This window comes from Mastigoproctus giganteus, chromosome 8 (assembly GCF_048544385.1).
Source record: "Mastigoproctus giganteus isolate SK-2022 chromosome 8, ASM4854438v1, whole genome shotgun sequence".
Taxonomy (NCBI): domain Eukaryota; kingdom Metazoa; phylum Arthropoda; class Arachnida; order Uropygi; family Thelyphonidae; genus Mastigoproctus; species Mastigoproctus giganteus.
The window spans coordinates 60,386,285-60,403,696 of NC_143582.1; the positions used below are offsets into that span (position 1 = coordinate 60,386,285).

General features: G+C 35.5%; 1 protein-coding gene across 1 annotated transcript in view; it reads left to right on the plus strand.

Annotated features, from left to right (window-relative positions):
- LOC150081562 (WD repeat-containing protein 3) overlaps nt 1-17,412 on the plus strand; it is a 279,852-nt gene that overhangs the window by 226,112 nt on the left and 36,328 nt on the right. The window contains 1 exon segment of the mRNA XM_090380245.1: nt 6,293-6,387. Coding sequence (XP_090236371.1) covers nt 6,293-6,387 — 95 coding nt within the window.

Consider the following 17,412-nt stretch of genomic DNA (forward strand, 5'->3'; position numbering starts at 1 on the left):
AACGAAACAGTGCAGATTGCCTGTCCGCGTCCGTTACAGAGAATGTCCGCTAGACAGAAGCTGCAAACACGTTAAAACCAATAGAGGTGAGTTGGGGAATTTGAAAATGTCCATTGTAGAGAGGTGTCCGTTAGGAGAAGTTTCACTGTATATATATATATATATATATTTTTTTTTTTTTTTTTTTTTAAATTGAGAAATGTGTAGCAAAGCAAAATCACAGAGCATGAAACAATCTGCAATGATGAATGTTTTTACTGCTATTCAAAAATAAAGAATCTGACCTATATTTATTTTTATATGGTTTAAATGTAGAAGTATCACTAGAAAAAAGAGACAGATATTTGTAATTCATCATAGTAAATTGAGAGTATAAAAATACATAAATTTAAAGAAGAATAATGTAAGGAATCTGAGTGGTTTTACTTTAATCACTCTTCTGGTATTGAGTTTTGTGCTTTCTTCCCTGATTTATCAGACTTCTATTCTTCAGTCTGAAAGTTTTAAATAAAGAATGAGAATTCATTTTGAAAATATCTCTCATAAAGTAAGACAGAAGCTAAATTGAAGAATAAGCATTGCCAAGTGGGAATTTTCATGCAGCTTTTTAAGACAGCCTTACTGCAGATATGTAATTTACACAGCTGGATTGTCATGTGTTTGCTCAGTCATTCTTGATCACTGTCAAAGCTTCCCAAAGATTCTTGTGAAGCCTGTTTGTACACTTTTTACTGGTCATTGTTAACAGTGATTGAAACCACTGTTACTGGAAAAAAAAAAAAAAAAAAATATATATATATATATATATATACAAAGGGTACTAGGAAAGTTTTGCAATACAGCTTTGTTTATTTAATTTTTTCAAAGTAATTTCCTCTACATTCAATACACCTCTCCATCCTCCGAAACCAATCTTTAAACCAGTTCTGCTAAGTTTCACTAGGGAGTAAAGCACACTCGTTGTCCCAAGCCCGTAGAAGGTCCTCATCACTGGAAAACCGCCTCCCTTTTAGCTTCATTTTCACATGCAGGAACAGTGCAAAGTCGCAGGGAGCAAGGTCTTGACTGTAGGGAGGGTGCTCGAGAAGTTTCAGTCCTGTCGTGGTCAAATATTCGGTGCAGGCTTTGGCGCGGTGAGCTGGAGCAATATCGTGATGGAGGTACCAGGTGTCCATTCTTGACTTTGGCCGCAGGTTCTTCATAGATCCAATGACTTTAGGCAGGCATTGTTCAGTATACCACTTAGCTGTGACTGTCTTCTGTGTGTCCAAAACGACACGTTCCACAATTCCACTCGATTTGAAAAATACAGCTATCATTTTCTTCTTTACAGATCGGGATTTTCTGACAATTACGGGTGTGTCGTCATCATCAAAGACCCAAACTTTGTTTTGAGCCTTGGTCGGCAGATCGTAATAGTACAGCCAAGTCTCGTCACCTGTCACGATGTTGTTCACATACCGAGATTGTCCTTTATCAAACTTTTTTAACATCTCCCGGCACCAAGTCACACGTCGTGTCATCTGCTCTTCAGTCAGTTGATGCGGCACCCAGAGAGAACAAAGTTTCTTCACGTGCAAATGATCTTGCAGAATCGAACGAATTGCTGGTGCATTTAGGCCCAAAGTATCCTCTATCTGTTGGTAGGTCACTCGCCTGTTTTCGTCAAGCATTTTCCTCACAGCAGTAACGTTTTCCTCCGTAACTGACGGTCGTGGCCTTCCCGGCCTCTCAGAATCCTCCAGAGTGAAATTTCCCCTTTGGAATTCTCTATACCACCTGAATATCGTTGTACGATGTGGACAATCATCATCTAGTGCAAGAGTCATTTCTTCTAAGCACTGGTCTATGGTTAAACCACGCACGAAATTATACCGCAGAACTGTCCTTATCTCATTTCGTGACCACGATGCCATCTCAAGCACTTTACACTCTCACTACTAATGAATAACTGAGCCCATCGACTTGGCGCGGCGGCTACTATGCACGTATGAACATGTCTCAACATGCAGCAACAAGCAGCTTCCTGTGATTCATTGTTGCGTCATATTGCAAAACTTTCCTAGTACCCTTTGTATATATATATATATATTTTTTTTAAATTGAGAAATGTGTAGCAAAGCAAAATCACAGAGCATGAAACAATCTGCAATGATGAATGTTTTTACTGCTATTCAAAAATAAAGAATCTGACCTATGTTTATTTTTATATGGTTTAAATGTAGAAGTATCACTAGAAAAAGAGACAGATATTTGTAATTCATCATAGTAAATTGAGAGTATAAAAATACATAAATTTAAAGAAGAATAATGTAAGGAATCTGAGTGGTTTTACTTTAATCACTCTTCTGGTATTGAGTTTTGCTTTCTTCCCTGATTTATCAGACTTCTATTCTTCAGTCTGAAAGTGAACCACAAAACCAATTCACAACACAATTTGTAAATGGATGTAGTGGCTCTTTTAAGTTAAAAAGCATGTGAAGTAATTTTTTCATGAGAATGATAAAATGACTTCTCACTTTGAGAGAGAATTCACTCTACACAATTTTTTATTTATTTATTTTATTTTTTTATTTTTATGATTTTATTTTAATTTGATTGTTAGGGTATTTTGATCCTCAGGTAGCAGAAATGAATCTTATTTCATTTTTCAATTTCATTTTCTAGTTGCACTATCTGTTATAAAAATGTTTCAACTTAAAATTGTAGTTCTGCTATTTAAGTCTGCAACTACACTTCTTTAGATTCCATATCTATTTTCACCTCTTTCAAGCTGATTTTTAATTTTTCATTAGTGGTTTCAAGAATTTTTATAGTTGAATAGTAGTAGCAAATGATGCAAGAAAACAAGCTTATATAGCATCAGCCAAAAAGGGAAAAAAAAAAAAAAAAACACTTCACCCATTCATACCCTCCAAGAATTTTTATAGTTCTGTGAATTTATTCAAGCCATCCACAACAACAACAACAGCCTGTTCCAACAATCAACCCACTGACTGAAGGCAAACTTCTGCATATCTATCCTACAACCACCATTCCTCAACTTGAATTTGTGCCCCCTCGTGTGTAGCCTCAGCAAGAGGAAGAATGCCATTAACATTTAGCATACTGAATCCATTCAAGGCCTTATTAAACACCTCAGTCAGATCTCCCTACAGGTGATCTGACTGAGTCTCCAGATGCTGCTATTTGCAGAACTAAAGCCTTTGTAGATAACAGCACTCTTTTTTTTTTTCCCCTTCACGAATCTAGTTTCTCTTTTCTGCACCCATTCCAGCAGATTTACATCCTTCCTGAAATGAGGCTTTCAGACCTGTATACAGTACTCAAGGTGTGGCCTGACCATTTCCTTATACAAGGGGACAAAACCTCCTTATCCCTGCTAGTAAAGTTTCTGTATATTATTGACAAAACTCCATGAGCTGGCCTGGCAGCATGTGTGTGTGCACTGCTCAGAGAATCTCATATCTGACTGCACAATTATTCCCAGGTATTTTTTCCATTTTCCACTATGCTGAGTGTAGTACCACACTGATGGTATGTTACTCTGGGATTACTGTTACCCCATATCCCATAACTTGTATTTGTCAATGTTAAAATTTAACTTCATTTCTCAGCCCATCGACCTAAATTTTCTAGATCTTTTTGTATACTGTCATTAACCACCCTGTCAACCTTTGTAGCATCTGCAAACTTACACATTAAGCCTGATATATTGTCATCAGTATCATTAATAAATATTGAAAGCAACAGTGGGCCCAACATTGAACCTTGGTGACTCCACTAATAACATTATATAGCCTAGTATCTTCTGTGATTACCTCTCAGAATGCTTCCCATTTAGAATTTGCTTTTGGTAACTTCACCAGTTGGTCCCACTGCATAGAATTTAAAAACAACCTGAGACCATTGTAATCACCCTAGCAAAAGCCTTTTCCTTAACCCTTGACAGTTACATCCTTAATTAAATTCCACATTATTACTTTGATCACTGCCACCCATTGGGTGTTTTACTTGTTGATTTTTAATGCATGAAGAATCACTGCTGATAACCAGATTAAGAGTTGCTTCCTATTTTTTGCCTCCCTAACTTGCTGCTGTAGAAAACAGTCATCCAAAAAATCTACAAAAGTCTTGATAGTGTGTGAATGACAAACCCACAAATTCCAGTCGACATCTGGAAGCTTTAAACTCCCCATTATAAGACCTTCTGATTTGCTGGCCCGCTATTTCTCTCTATAGCTGTTTTGTATAGTCATCAGTCATTATGACTATAACACTCTCCATCTCTCAGATTTGTTTCCCAGTGCTTATATCATGCCTAAAATAGACCTTCTTTAGATTCCATATCTAATTTCACCTCTTCTTGTTTTTAATTTTTTAATTATTGGTTTGAAGAATTCTTATAGTTGAATTCATAATGCAAATGCCTCTGTAATTAGAACAAGATAGTTTTATGTGTCCCATTGTTGTCTCCTGTGGTATTTTTCTTCCCATCTATTTTTTTATTCTTTCCCTTTTTCAATAATTTTCATAGTGATATAATGACTTTCCTCCTTCCAGAAGAAGTTATACATTAACTCCTTCTGGTCCTGCCATTTTTTTTTTTTTTTTTTACTTCCATCTCAACTTCTTTATATTATCCCTAATCTGTAACTTTGTGAAATAACTTCTCCATTTCATTAAATATATCTCCTCTTTCATTCAACAGCTGTTTGTGATATTCATTTGTCATTCCAGCCTTTCAGTCTTAACTTGTCATTTTGTTTGTAAGATGTCTGTGCCTTTTTGGATCTGTCCACATCTTCAAAGCACTCTAGGGTGTTAGTTTGCCATTAATTTCAGAATAAGTCCTGTCCCATGATTTATTCTTTACCTGGTCCATCCTTGTTTTCAGTACTGTATCTTGTTATACATTGTCCTGTGACTCTCATTTATTTGTGCATAGCCCTCTAATATAAGCTCCTTAGTTTAATTTTTTCCTCCTTCCTGATGTTCCCATAACCTCTTGAGTCATCATTAAAACTATGTCTTTACTATACATAGATATCACTTGAGTTTCCCTTGATGCTTTCCACGAGCTCCTGTTCCAATTTTATTCCATGTAGATCAACACTGCTCCCTTCTTTAAGGCATTTACATTGAATTTCTCTTTATTTATAAGTGATTGTCCTTCTGCCTGTCCTTTTTCATAATTTATAGGCACTTTCACTGAGCAATGATCTGTTTTGTAATGTGTACTTTATGAGCCCCTTTATGTCATTAATTTTGATTATTCTTTCTTGTGTCCACATGAATTTATCTACACCTTGCTATTGAAAATGTTGTTGGTTTCTTTGCAGTTATCATTCCCCATCCTTACTAAAACACTAGTATTTTATGAGTCTCCAGTGTTCTGGAGTTTGTACCTCCCATCATGAATATTTTCTTTCCTTTATTTCCTTTTCTTCTATCATTTATTTTAACTTGGCCTATAATCTTTTCTAATTTCAATACTTGAATCACTTATTGGTGCACACACTCCAAAAACCAGTTTTTCTTCCAGTAGTTTGAGATTCACTAACTCTTCTAGTTTTTTTTTTTACGTTGACTCCAAATTCAAAAGATGTTAGAATCTATAGTACTTTAGTACTATACATGAGCTGAAGGTTGAGAATGCAGAAATACTTGTTGGCATTGGAGTTGAATTTTTGTAAATCAATAAAAAAAAGCATGTAGTAGAAGCGGAATGTTTGTGTGATAGAGAAGAGTAAGTATTATAAGTATTTATAATATTTATAAGTAATGTAAGAGAGTTTAAAAGAGTTTGCCATAACTAGAACTAGTACTTATTCTTGGCTTGTTTTCAGTTTTTGCATGTTCCAACATATAGAATTCACAGTCACTTTCTATTCTCCAATTTACTACCAGATTGCCTGTCTAGGTTGATCTTTGTTATTTCTTTTAGCATTCGGTTGTCTTTGTAGCAAAATCTTTTTCACTATAAAATGACAAAATTATTTTGTTATATGGAATTGGCTTACTGCATCAGTTCCTGATATTTCTTCTTCATCTCATTTCTCACTATAAACTTATCTGGTTTAAGATTACACATAGAGTGCTATCACCACTACAACTGCATAAGTTATTGAATCACTCATGCTTCATCACCAACACAACAAGGTGGAATATCATTGGTATCTTGTAGTATTTGCTAGTATATTTTTTTATCTAGAATTAAGCTTTATGTGGAGATATTTCAGTATGTGTGAAGACCTTTGTTTTCAGTTGTTTTTTTTTTTTTCTTTTTTAGTTGTCTGTTTATGTACCACATCCATTAATGATGGTTTATAAGACTACTTGTCCTCTTCGATACATGCTAGAGTCTGTGAAAAGGATAAAATACAGGTAAAAACACACACAATAAACTTGAACAATACTATAATAAAGAAAAGAATAAAGGAAGTAAAAAAAAGAACTGTTAACTAACACATTCTTCATTTATATATTTTAATTTTTTTATATATTTATACACACTTATATTTGAATAATGGTTAAAATAATTGAAAACTGAATCTTACATAAAAAGGGGGTAAAGCATACATCAGAGGTAGCAAAAAGCATTTTCCTTTACATGACGCTTGAGATATAAACTTAAATGAGAATAATTAAAAAATAAAAAAAATATAAAAAAATAAAAATGCCAGCAGCATGGCAAGACAGAAGAGCCAAAATTGTGAAATTATATGTAACGATCAAACCAACAGATAGGGAAGTGGATAAAATTATTGTAGCAGAAACTCTCGAAGATAATTTAGAAAGTCTAAATACTAGCGATCAAAATGCAGTGATTCCCTGACCATTATTGGCCTTGTGGTCCTCTGTTGAGATGTGGCATAATGGTCAGTCTATTTTTGTTTTATTTTATTTTATTTTACTGTTTTTGTTTTATTTTATTTTACTGTAGTTGTTCACATCTCTGTTCATGATATATCACATAAATTTGGACCTGGTGCCCATCAGAGGGGCCGCTGTTAAATTTCATTTAATTGGCTATTCAAAATTTAATTGATTATATTTTATTATCTTTGTATTTAGACTTTCTAAATTATCTTCAAGAGTTTCTGCTACAATAATTTTATCCTCTTCCCTCTCTGTTGGTTTGATCATTACGTATAATTTCAGTTTTTGCTCTTCTGTCTTGCCATGCTGCTGTCATTTTTATTTTTTTATATATATTTTTTTATTTTTTAATTATTCTCATTTAAGTTTATATATATATATATATATATATATATATATATGTGGAATATGAAAACCTTCTTGACTTAAGCACAAAATGAAAAGGAAGAGAGAATTTTGAACACACCAATCTATATCACATGCACTATATCATTGGTCAGTTTTCATATGCAGTTAGCACATGTAATGATAGTTATTTTAAACTATGTTCTTGCAAAAATTATATTTTATATAGCTGTATGTCATTATTGCATTGCAAAAACTGTAATATTGTAAAACAGAAATGGGGATGAAGAACTACGATTCTATTTAAATATTGGTGTCTATACTGACTCTTGATAAAGTTATAGGATGAATGGATGGATATACAGGGCATCTATAAATGGTAGGAACACTTTCAGTAATTTATTGCACGTGGAGTAAGAGAGATACCATTTACTTATTTATACCATGTGAAAGAGAAAACATGAAAGTTTCCCAGTTGTTACTGCCGAGGCGTGTAGTTCCATCGTTCACTGCCAGTTGATGTTACCTTTCGTAGCATAGCTCTGTTGAAAGATGGTTTCAACAAAGTTGAAAGAATGATTTCTTCTTGTGGGGCTCCATAAAGGATCGTGTTTATGTACCACCTTTGCCATGTGACGTCCCAAAACTAAAGCAGAGAATTGAAGAAGCTACCACCACGGTCACACAGGATATGCTGGACAGGGTATGGCAAGAGTTTGCTTACCGTGTGGACATTTGCCGTGTCACACGTGGTTCCAAGCCGACCGGGCTAGCCGAGTGGGTAAAGTACCTGCCCGGCAACCCAAAGGTCGCGGGTTCGATTCCCGCCTCGGGCTTGGATCAAAGTACTGCAAAAACCTTGGGAGGTGCAATATGGCCACAGAAGCCGATGCGCCAACAACTACCAAATCAAAAAAAAAAAAAAAAAAACACGTGGTTCCCACATTGAATCGTGAAGTGATGTGATGTGATGTAAAAATACTTTGACATTTTCTCTTTCACAAGGTATGTATATGATACTGATATCCATCCTAGTCTTTGTGCAATAAATTACTGAAAGTGTTCCCACCATTTATAAACACCCTGTATTAATTTCATTTCAATATTTGATTGATTCAGTTGAATGTATAGGCATAGTAATGCTGAGAATGGACCTTTCAGCCAATGCTGAAATTATTATATATTTGTTTGTTTATTTTTTTTTGTAAAAACAAACAAATATCAAAGAATAAATATATATATATATATATATATATATCAGTGGCGACTTTAACTTCTCAAGTCTACTCGTCCTCAATTCAGATTTTGACTGCATGGTTGACACATGACATTCGCCTGAAGCGAAGAGGGGGAATGCGTGAGTGGGTGGAGTCACAATCCGTCAATCATTGCCCCCCCCCCCCGCTTCTCGCAGCCATTTTGTAAGGGGTACCATTCTCTGGATTCAGCTATTAAATAAATAATTATGGATTAAATAAATAATTTAACCCACCTATTTTTGAACATAAACTCTAATCGTCTTGGTTTTAATGCGAATGTCATGCAATTCATTTTTTCTTTCTAAATCAACAAGTATTTCTTTCTCTATTAATATTCAGGCTAGCAATGAGAGCCATTGTATTTCTCAAATAGGATCGAATTCAATCAAGAACTGAGAAACTTCTTTCATTTGAAACAGAAATTACAGGTATTGTTAGGAGAAGTTGAATTAGCCTTCTTGTTTCTGACAAGGCAGATAATAATCCTATTTCATGAAATAGTGTTAAAGAGCAGTGGCTAATTTGCATTTTATAAAATCGCTGTCACGATAAGCATATTTCAGTTTGTCGATTAAGAACTTGTAATTTATTATATTGGGATATTTGTTTTGGAGAGCATTAAGATGATGCATTGGAAAATGTTCAGAAAATTCATGAAACATTTCATCTCTGTTGGTGATATTTCACATAAATTTGGACTTGGTACCCATCAGAGGGGGTGCTGTTAAATTTCTATTTAATTGGCATTCAAAATTTAATTGATTATTATTTTATTATCTTTACATTTAGATTTCCTGAATTAACTTGGAGAGTTTCTGCTGCACTATTTTTACTCTCGGTACCCTTCTCTTCCCTCCCTGTTGGTTTGATCGTTATGTTTAATTTTGATATTTTCAAAATTATTCTGTCTTGCCATGCTGCTGCCATTATTTTTATTTTTTTAATCCTCATTCTAATTTATTTATATATATATATTTATATGTAATATATATAAATATCTATCGCCCTTCATATCACTATCGAGCTGGAATCAGACAATGCCCTCTCCTTTCCTGGATGTTCTAGTACAGCGCATGGACACACATTTAAGAACCTCGGTTTACAACCAGCTTCTCAGTACCACGCATGTCCTATTTGCCTGCACCTGGACCCATTCCAGCTCCATAAACGAGAGGTGTAATGATGTTTTGAGAGTAAAAACAGATCTATCCAACTGTGGCTACCCTGCCTGTGCCCTAAACAAATGTGATCTGTAGACTTGTGAGCTTGCCTACAGATCACACCCTAGGGCCTCCCACAGTGATGACATGTTCTCGACTGCCTTTATCCCCTATTATCCCCTTTATCCCCTCACAACACCTCTCTAAAATTCTACGTGTTCACCGGATAAAATGCTTACAGCTTCCCTGTAAAAAACTGCAATCCCTTCTTTCTAAGCTAAAAATGCCATCCCCTCCTTGTTATGCAGCAGCTTTGTTTATCACATTGCCTGTCATGACTGCAGTGGTTGCTACATCGTGGAATTTGGGAGAGGGCTCCAGGACCGGATCTCAGAACATGAGAGGGCAATCCGGCCTGGTGATTCAGAGCACTCTGGTCACAGAACACTATTGGTCCTCTCAGTGTGACCTTGATCCATGCCAGGATATTGAAATCATCAACCACTCATAAAGTTACCATCAGTGAGTATGGCTTGAATCACTCCACATATCTGGTTGCCATGGTAATTTTAACCACAATAAAGGTATACCTATCATGGAGGTGGTTATCCTACAATGTGATAAACGCTGGCATGCACCCCATGTGCACATCCTGCATTCGCAGCTGCAAACATCTAGTTCTAACCAATGATTAACCCTACTGTTGCTTGCACTAGTGTCATGCTTTGTTTGCCTTACTTGACCATGCACAGGCATTCTTTGTTTCATAATAACGGTTGCATTCAGCTGATGAAGAGTTCCCTAGACTCGAAAGCTACTGTTTTGCTTTATTTTTATTTAGTCTAACTAATTTTTTACCTGTGTTTTGTTTATTAAAGAGTACTACTTTGTTCCTACAATTTTCTTTTTTCATATTCCGTTTCTCCGGAGGCGAGCAATGCATTTTATACTTTATGTAATATATATTAGTAGTAGCAGTAGCATATGACACAAGAAACAAGCTTATAAAGTATCAGCCAAGAAAAAAAAAAAAAAAAACCCACCTTCCCACAACACCTGCCCATCCCCACCAATAATTTGTCTAGTTCTTCCTTAAATTTATTTACACTCCACTTCCACATCACATGGAAGTTTGTTCCAACAATCAACCACATACACACTGGCTAAAGGCAGACTTCTGCACATATATCCTACAAACATTATTACTCAATTTTTAATTAATGTCCCAATATGAATAGACTGATCAAGAGGAAGAATGCCATCATTATTCAGCTTGCCCAATCTATTCAAAGCCTTAAACAGCTCATTCAGATCACCTTGCAGGTGCCTAGTCTCCAGATTCTGAAATTTGCATAACTGAAGCCTTTCTTGGTAAGACCACACTTTCATTCCCTTCAGTGTTAGACTTCACCTGCAGTTTCTCAACCCATCTGCCTAATTTTTGTGGATATTTCACAGTAGTATGCTTTGATTATTGTCATTAACCACACTGCCCACCTTTGTATCATCTGCAAACATAGACATTAAGCCTCATACCTTCATCAGTATCATTAATAAATATAGAACATAACAATTGGCCCAGCACTGAACCCTGGGGTACTCCACTAATAACATTAGTCCATAAAGAGCACTGTCCATTCATAACCACTTTCTGTCTGCAACAGTATCAAAAGCTTTCCTGAAATTTAATAAATGATATCAAAATATTTTTTGCATCCAGTTATTTGGTTACTGCATCATAATATGCAATCATATTAGTCAGACAGGACTTCTCCTTAACAAATCCATGCTGTGATTGCACTTTAATTGTATGTGATGGCAGTATAATTGTGTTACTACTTTAACCAGTGACTCCATTATTTTACTCATGTCACCTTTTGAACCCTCTTTGTGAATTGAGGATACATTTGCATATCTCCAGTCCATAGGGATCTCCCCTGAATCTAGTATGCTCTCATAATAATTGGGAGTGCATCACTTGGTAGGTTACTAGAGTAACCTACCAAGTGATAACCAAGATAACTAAGAACAGATAACCAAGCCCCAGAACAGATAACCAAGTACAAACTGCTCTTGTACAAAAGGACATTAGTTCTATTAGGAGTCTGTTGTCAAGGAAATGGGAAATATTTTTTGTAATATGGATAGGTGGACTAAACCAGGGTATGTCAGCCGGGATCAACAATTAATGATGTCACCAACAGATTAACGGATTTTAAGGGGTAGGTAAAGAGAATATTATTATTCATATGGGGACTAATGATATTAAGCACACACACGATCTGAGAATTTGTTAGACAAATATAGGACCATGCTGCAAGTTAGGATGTCTGTGTGTCTGCAATTCTGCCCAGGCACGATAAGGAGGGATTATATGCTTGAAAGCCTTGTGGATTAAGTCAACGTGAAGGACTCTGCAAGGCTTTTGGGGGAAATTTTTATCAGTTTGGCCTGCACTTGTAGGTGGAAGGAATCTGTTTTGTAGAGATGGGATACATTTAAACAAAGGTACAAGGATAGCCTCCGTAGCCGAGTGGTCAGGAGCGGGAGTGCAGTAGCACACGCTCTTTGAGTAGACCGGGGTTCAAGCCCCTGACTGCTGAATACGGTCGATCTGCCAACACGCACTGGACCAGCGTGGCAGATTATGGTCCATTTCCCTCAGCATGAATTGTTGAGGAGGCTTCCATCCTGCAGTGGGTTGATAATGGCTGCACTTTACCTTTTTTACAAGGGTGTTTTCCAGTATTATTGAGAATACCTTAAGGGTTCAGGGAAACTGCTAGTTTGGGGGAAAAGTGCTAATATAGATATCTATATTATCACATTTATCTGATGATATATATTGGTCAAAGTAACACTTGCATATACCTCAAGAGTTCTTGTTGTTCACCGCAACGTCATATTGGCAAGATTTTCTGAGGGTAGAAATGTTTCTAATGAGCAGGTAGCCAATGCTAGGGAATCTAGCATAAATAACTTCAAGGGGTGTGTCAGGGTAGTTAACTATACAAGAACACTAAGTCTTAATTGTTTACACAGTAATCAGAAGTGTCGTCAATAAAATGAGTGAATTCGAACTACTGGTTAAGACAAGTAATGCTGACATAATAGGGCTTAATGAAATGTGGTGCCACCCAGAGATAGAGGATGATGAGTTTCAGTACAGTATGTACTGAAACTCATCATTTGTTTCAGTGCAGTGTGTACTGAAACTGACGTTCAGTACAGTATGTACTGAAACTCATCATCCTCTATCTCTGGGTGGCACATCATCCCCTATCTCTGGTATTTAGGGAAGGGTAGGGCAGTAGAAGGGGGTGTGGGGGTCATGCTTCTTATCAAAAGCAGCCTGGGCGTGGCAAAAGCTTTCCCAGATTCAGATGTTCACGTGCTAGTATAGAATCCGTATGGTGTGAGATAGTTAGAAGCAAAGGTATAGTGATAGTGAGAGTAATCTACAGACCAGGTGATTGTGAAGATTATGATGAGAGCCTCTACATGCAAATGGAATGGGAAAGTAAGTATGAATATCTTATTATGGGTGATTTTAATTTACCTCTAATTGATTGGTGCAAATGGGAAGGAAAACCTATATGGGGACAAAATTTTAAAATCAACTAGTTGATTATTATTTGTATCAACATGTCAGGAAATGTACTAGGAGAAAAGAATATTCTAGACCTGATCATCATCCACGAACCAGATGACATAATGGTTCAATGCACTCTCTTGCCACCTCCTTCAGAATTACTGGGTATTTCCATAAACTTGAGGAGCCCTACTTGCTTTTAGGCTTGAAAGTTTTTCTAATAAAAACAGTTATCTGTAATTTTGAAATCATGTATTTCAGACACACTCACACAGCCTCTCCCACCCAGAAGGGTCTTTCCTCAGTTAAGATCAATGCCAAGTACCTAACCAATTCATCAGTAACATCAGCTTGGTTAGCTAAGAACCTTTCTACACCCAGTATGCAAGGGCTAATCTAATTCTCCTTCTTTGTATTCACATAAACAAAAAGCACCTTATTCTTTTTTCTTTGCTTCCTTAGCTAGTGCTTTCTCATGATCTGCCCTTACTGTTGTAGGTTTCAGTAGTTTTCATTACTTCATAGCTTTCTCATGCCGTCTTTAGATGGCTAGCTCTGTATTCATCCATCTTAGTATCTTTCTCATGCATATATTTTCATATATATGCATTCATGGCTTCTGTGACTCTTGCCCTGAAGTATTCCATAATTCTAATGTAATCATTCTTCCCCTGCAGTCTGCCCAGTTGATAGATGGCATGTAGCACCTTAAACTGTCATAGTCTGCCATGTATTGCCTTAAACCAGCCCATCACCTTTGTTCAAACTGTGGTTCTGCAAAATAGATTTTTTCTACCTACAAGTGTGGGTCATGCTGATAAAAATTTTTCCCCAAAAAGCTTTGAAGTCCCTCAAGTCCTAAGTTAATTCACAAGGTTTTTAGCATGGCCCACATGTATAATCTCTCCTATTGTGTCTGAGTAGAATTGTAGACACATAAACATTCTGACCTAAGTTGTGACATTTTTTCAGCATTGTCCTATATGTATCCAACAAGTTGTCAGTTTGTGTGCCTGAAAACATTAGTCTTTACATGAATAATAATTCTGTTTTTTTTTTTTTTTTGGCCCTTAAAATCAGACAATCAGTAGATAATTATTGCTCCTGGCAAACACACCCTAGTTATAGTCTGCTTACCCTTTTTAAATATTACTTATATTACCTATTTCCCTGACAATAGAGTTTCCCAATTAAACAAAATCTTCTTTATACAGAGCAGTGTATATTTGATTATTTTGTTCTGGAGCCTGAATTGGTGGTGCATCACTTGCCAGGTCACTACATAGTCGAGTCCCTGGCAAATTCCCAGTTTTATTTGTCTCTAGGGTAAGCATTCATTTCTTCAGTGATGCAGATTCATCTAATGATGCACCGAATTTTATTTACACTCCTTAAATTGGGAACAAAGTAAAGAATCAGTTGAGCTTGGCTTGTCCACTATACTGACCTTAGAATATATGCCTCAGGCTATACAAGAAATGAACTTGTGACTCACACCATAAATACCTGTTGAACTTTTTTTTTCCTGAGTCATGATGATATTCTTAGATGATGTATTGAAAGTGGATCTTGTAACAACCATTACTTAGGTAAGATTTGAACTGAGAAAATATTAAAGAATTTAAATTAACAAAATATATAGAGTTTAAATTAACAGAGCATTTCAACAATTAAACTGTTATCAAAACTTTATCCACTACTGAAGTTAAAAATTAAGCGTACTGTAGAGAATGTAACTTTACAGAAATACTTTAGAAAAGGTAAGAATTAAATTCACAAAATATTGTATAAATTAATTTCACAAAATTACTGAAATTAAATTTATAAGGTATTTAAATAAATTAAGGAAAACAAAAATTTGTGTACTAGACACATGATCTTAGTCTCCTTCATTTAATTTACTGAAGCCAACTTAATCCACATCTACTCTCTGCAACTCTCTCTCTCTCTCTGCTTGTTTCTTTTAAATTTCAAGTCCGACATTTGAAAATCCGAATAGGTCTTCAATCCAGAATGCCTCATGTCTGTGTATTGAGGTAATTTATTCTACATATATTGAAGAATGCTATGTGCAAATTTATTTTAAAAGCAGTTTTTAAATCTTCTGTTTCCATTTTGGAACTTGATTATTATAGCAAATTAATCAGAAGAATGAGTCTGACTTAATCATAGGTATTTCTGATGCCAAGGTCATGGAGAGTCTAAAACAAGAGGAGAAGATTCTGTTTTTTGTTCAGTGAAACAGTACTTTATTTCTGTATATGACTATAGGTGCACAAGTTCACTATTGAAAAATGATGTTCTTATAAATGATGAGGTAGCACAAATTTTATCAATTGATCGTGCATCATTTTCAAACCATTTTCTTATCATTTTTTGTGAATAAGTTTCCAGTACAAGGGGTGGTTGAAGAGTCTATTTTTTCATAGATGTAATGCTGGAAAGGTGTGAAAACCAATTTATTTTTCAACATAGCGTCCCTTCAACGTACTTTCTGTCATGATCCACTAGCTTTTGCAACCCACTGAAATAAATGTTTATGAAATAAACCTTTATTTCTGAAATAAATAAATGTTTTTGCAACCCGCTGAAATAAATAAATAAATAAATAAATGTTTTGCAACAGTGAAATAAACCATTCACTGTTGAATTTCTGTCAAGTCCTTTTTCAGATTTGGAAATAGAAAATAGTCCGATATTGATAGTGGCATCTCACTGCAGGAAATCAGCCATGATCACTTCTTCTATATCCCAGAAGATGGATGCCATTACTTTCCCAGCCAATTTCTGTACTAGAAACTTTTTGAGGAAGTTGAGAAGAGGGATGCTTCCACTGTTTTGATTGATTGTTCTTTTGTTTCAGGGTTGAAGTGGTGCACCCATGTTTTGTCTATAGTGACATCCCCCCCCCCCAGAACTGAGCTTCATTAGCTTTAAAATGCTGCACTATCTCATGACAACAGCTCACTCTTTCCTTCTTCTGTATATACAGATCACAAAAATTTCACAGAAATTTTGTGATCTGTATTGGGCTAAAAACTGTTCAATTCCCCCCCCCCCCATTATTTCTTGAGGTCATTAAGAATAAAGACAGAAGAAGCAATAGGTGTTTTGTAGCATTATATCAGTTTCAGAATAAGAACCTACTGGACACTATTCTGAAAGAAGAAAGGATTGATATATAGTGGTCCTTGTTTCTGGAACCTACAGGTGCAAAATGAAGCTTGAAATATAACAAATTATCCCAATCCATGCTTGGCATTTTAACTTTTCCTTTTAGCATTGCTGAATGTGAGAAAAATAAAACTGAATTCAGTTTATTTTTTCACAGGAATCAAAACTTTGTCTCCTTATAGTGAAAATTTGGAAATGCTGTTGACAGCCAAATCCAGAAAGAAGTAGGGCCATTGTACTGAAAAAGACTTAGCCTCAACATTTCTGCAGAGAGCAAAGTCTGCAACAGTATCTTTCTTAAAGCAATCAAATCAGGTGATGTGTAACAGATAATTCGTATAGAAATCCACAGGCAACAAAATTGTAGTAAAGCTAATGTTTGATGTTTGAAAGCATATTGTACTGATAAACAGTCCTGTGTGAAATTCTCTTGTGAAGTGTGGACCTTACAAAATCCTTTTTTTTTTTTTTTGCAAAGAACTCTTTTTCTTAGCTTTTATTTATTTATTTTTTTTTTTTTTTGTGAATAACTTTTTTTTTTTTTTTTTTCTTTTGCACAAAAACTTCTGTTTTCCTCCTACTTACATTTACTTGATTGTTGGCTTTTTTCAAGTCAAACTTTGGCTTCTGTGGTATTAGAACATCAGGCTAAATTACAGATACCCAAAGAACTTTTACAGAAAAAATGATAGCAGTTACCACAAAGGCATTTAAAGATGGTACCAAAACAACCAAAGTGATACAAAATATTACTATCTCATTCTTCTGTGAAGTAAGTCAGAAGATAGCCAAGACAGTTGGTACATTTAATTTTTCTGTTTACTATGCAAGATTCAGGTTGCTAAAAATCATATACCCAAAAAATATAAAGAACATGTAGGGGAATCTTCCCGAAGATTCCTTTCAAGAACCAAACATGAGAAGATACAGAATGGCAGCGCTTTCAAGGTGTTGGAAACAGATCATATAAATGGAGAAGCATTAGCAGCAGTAGTGGTAT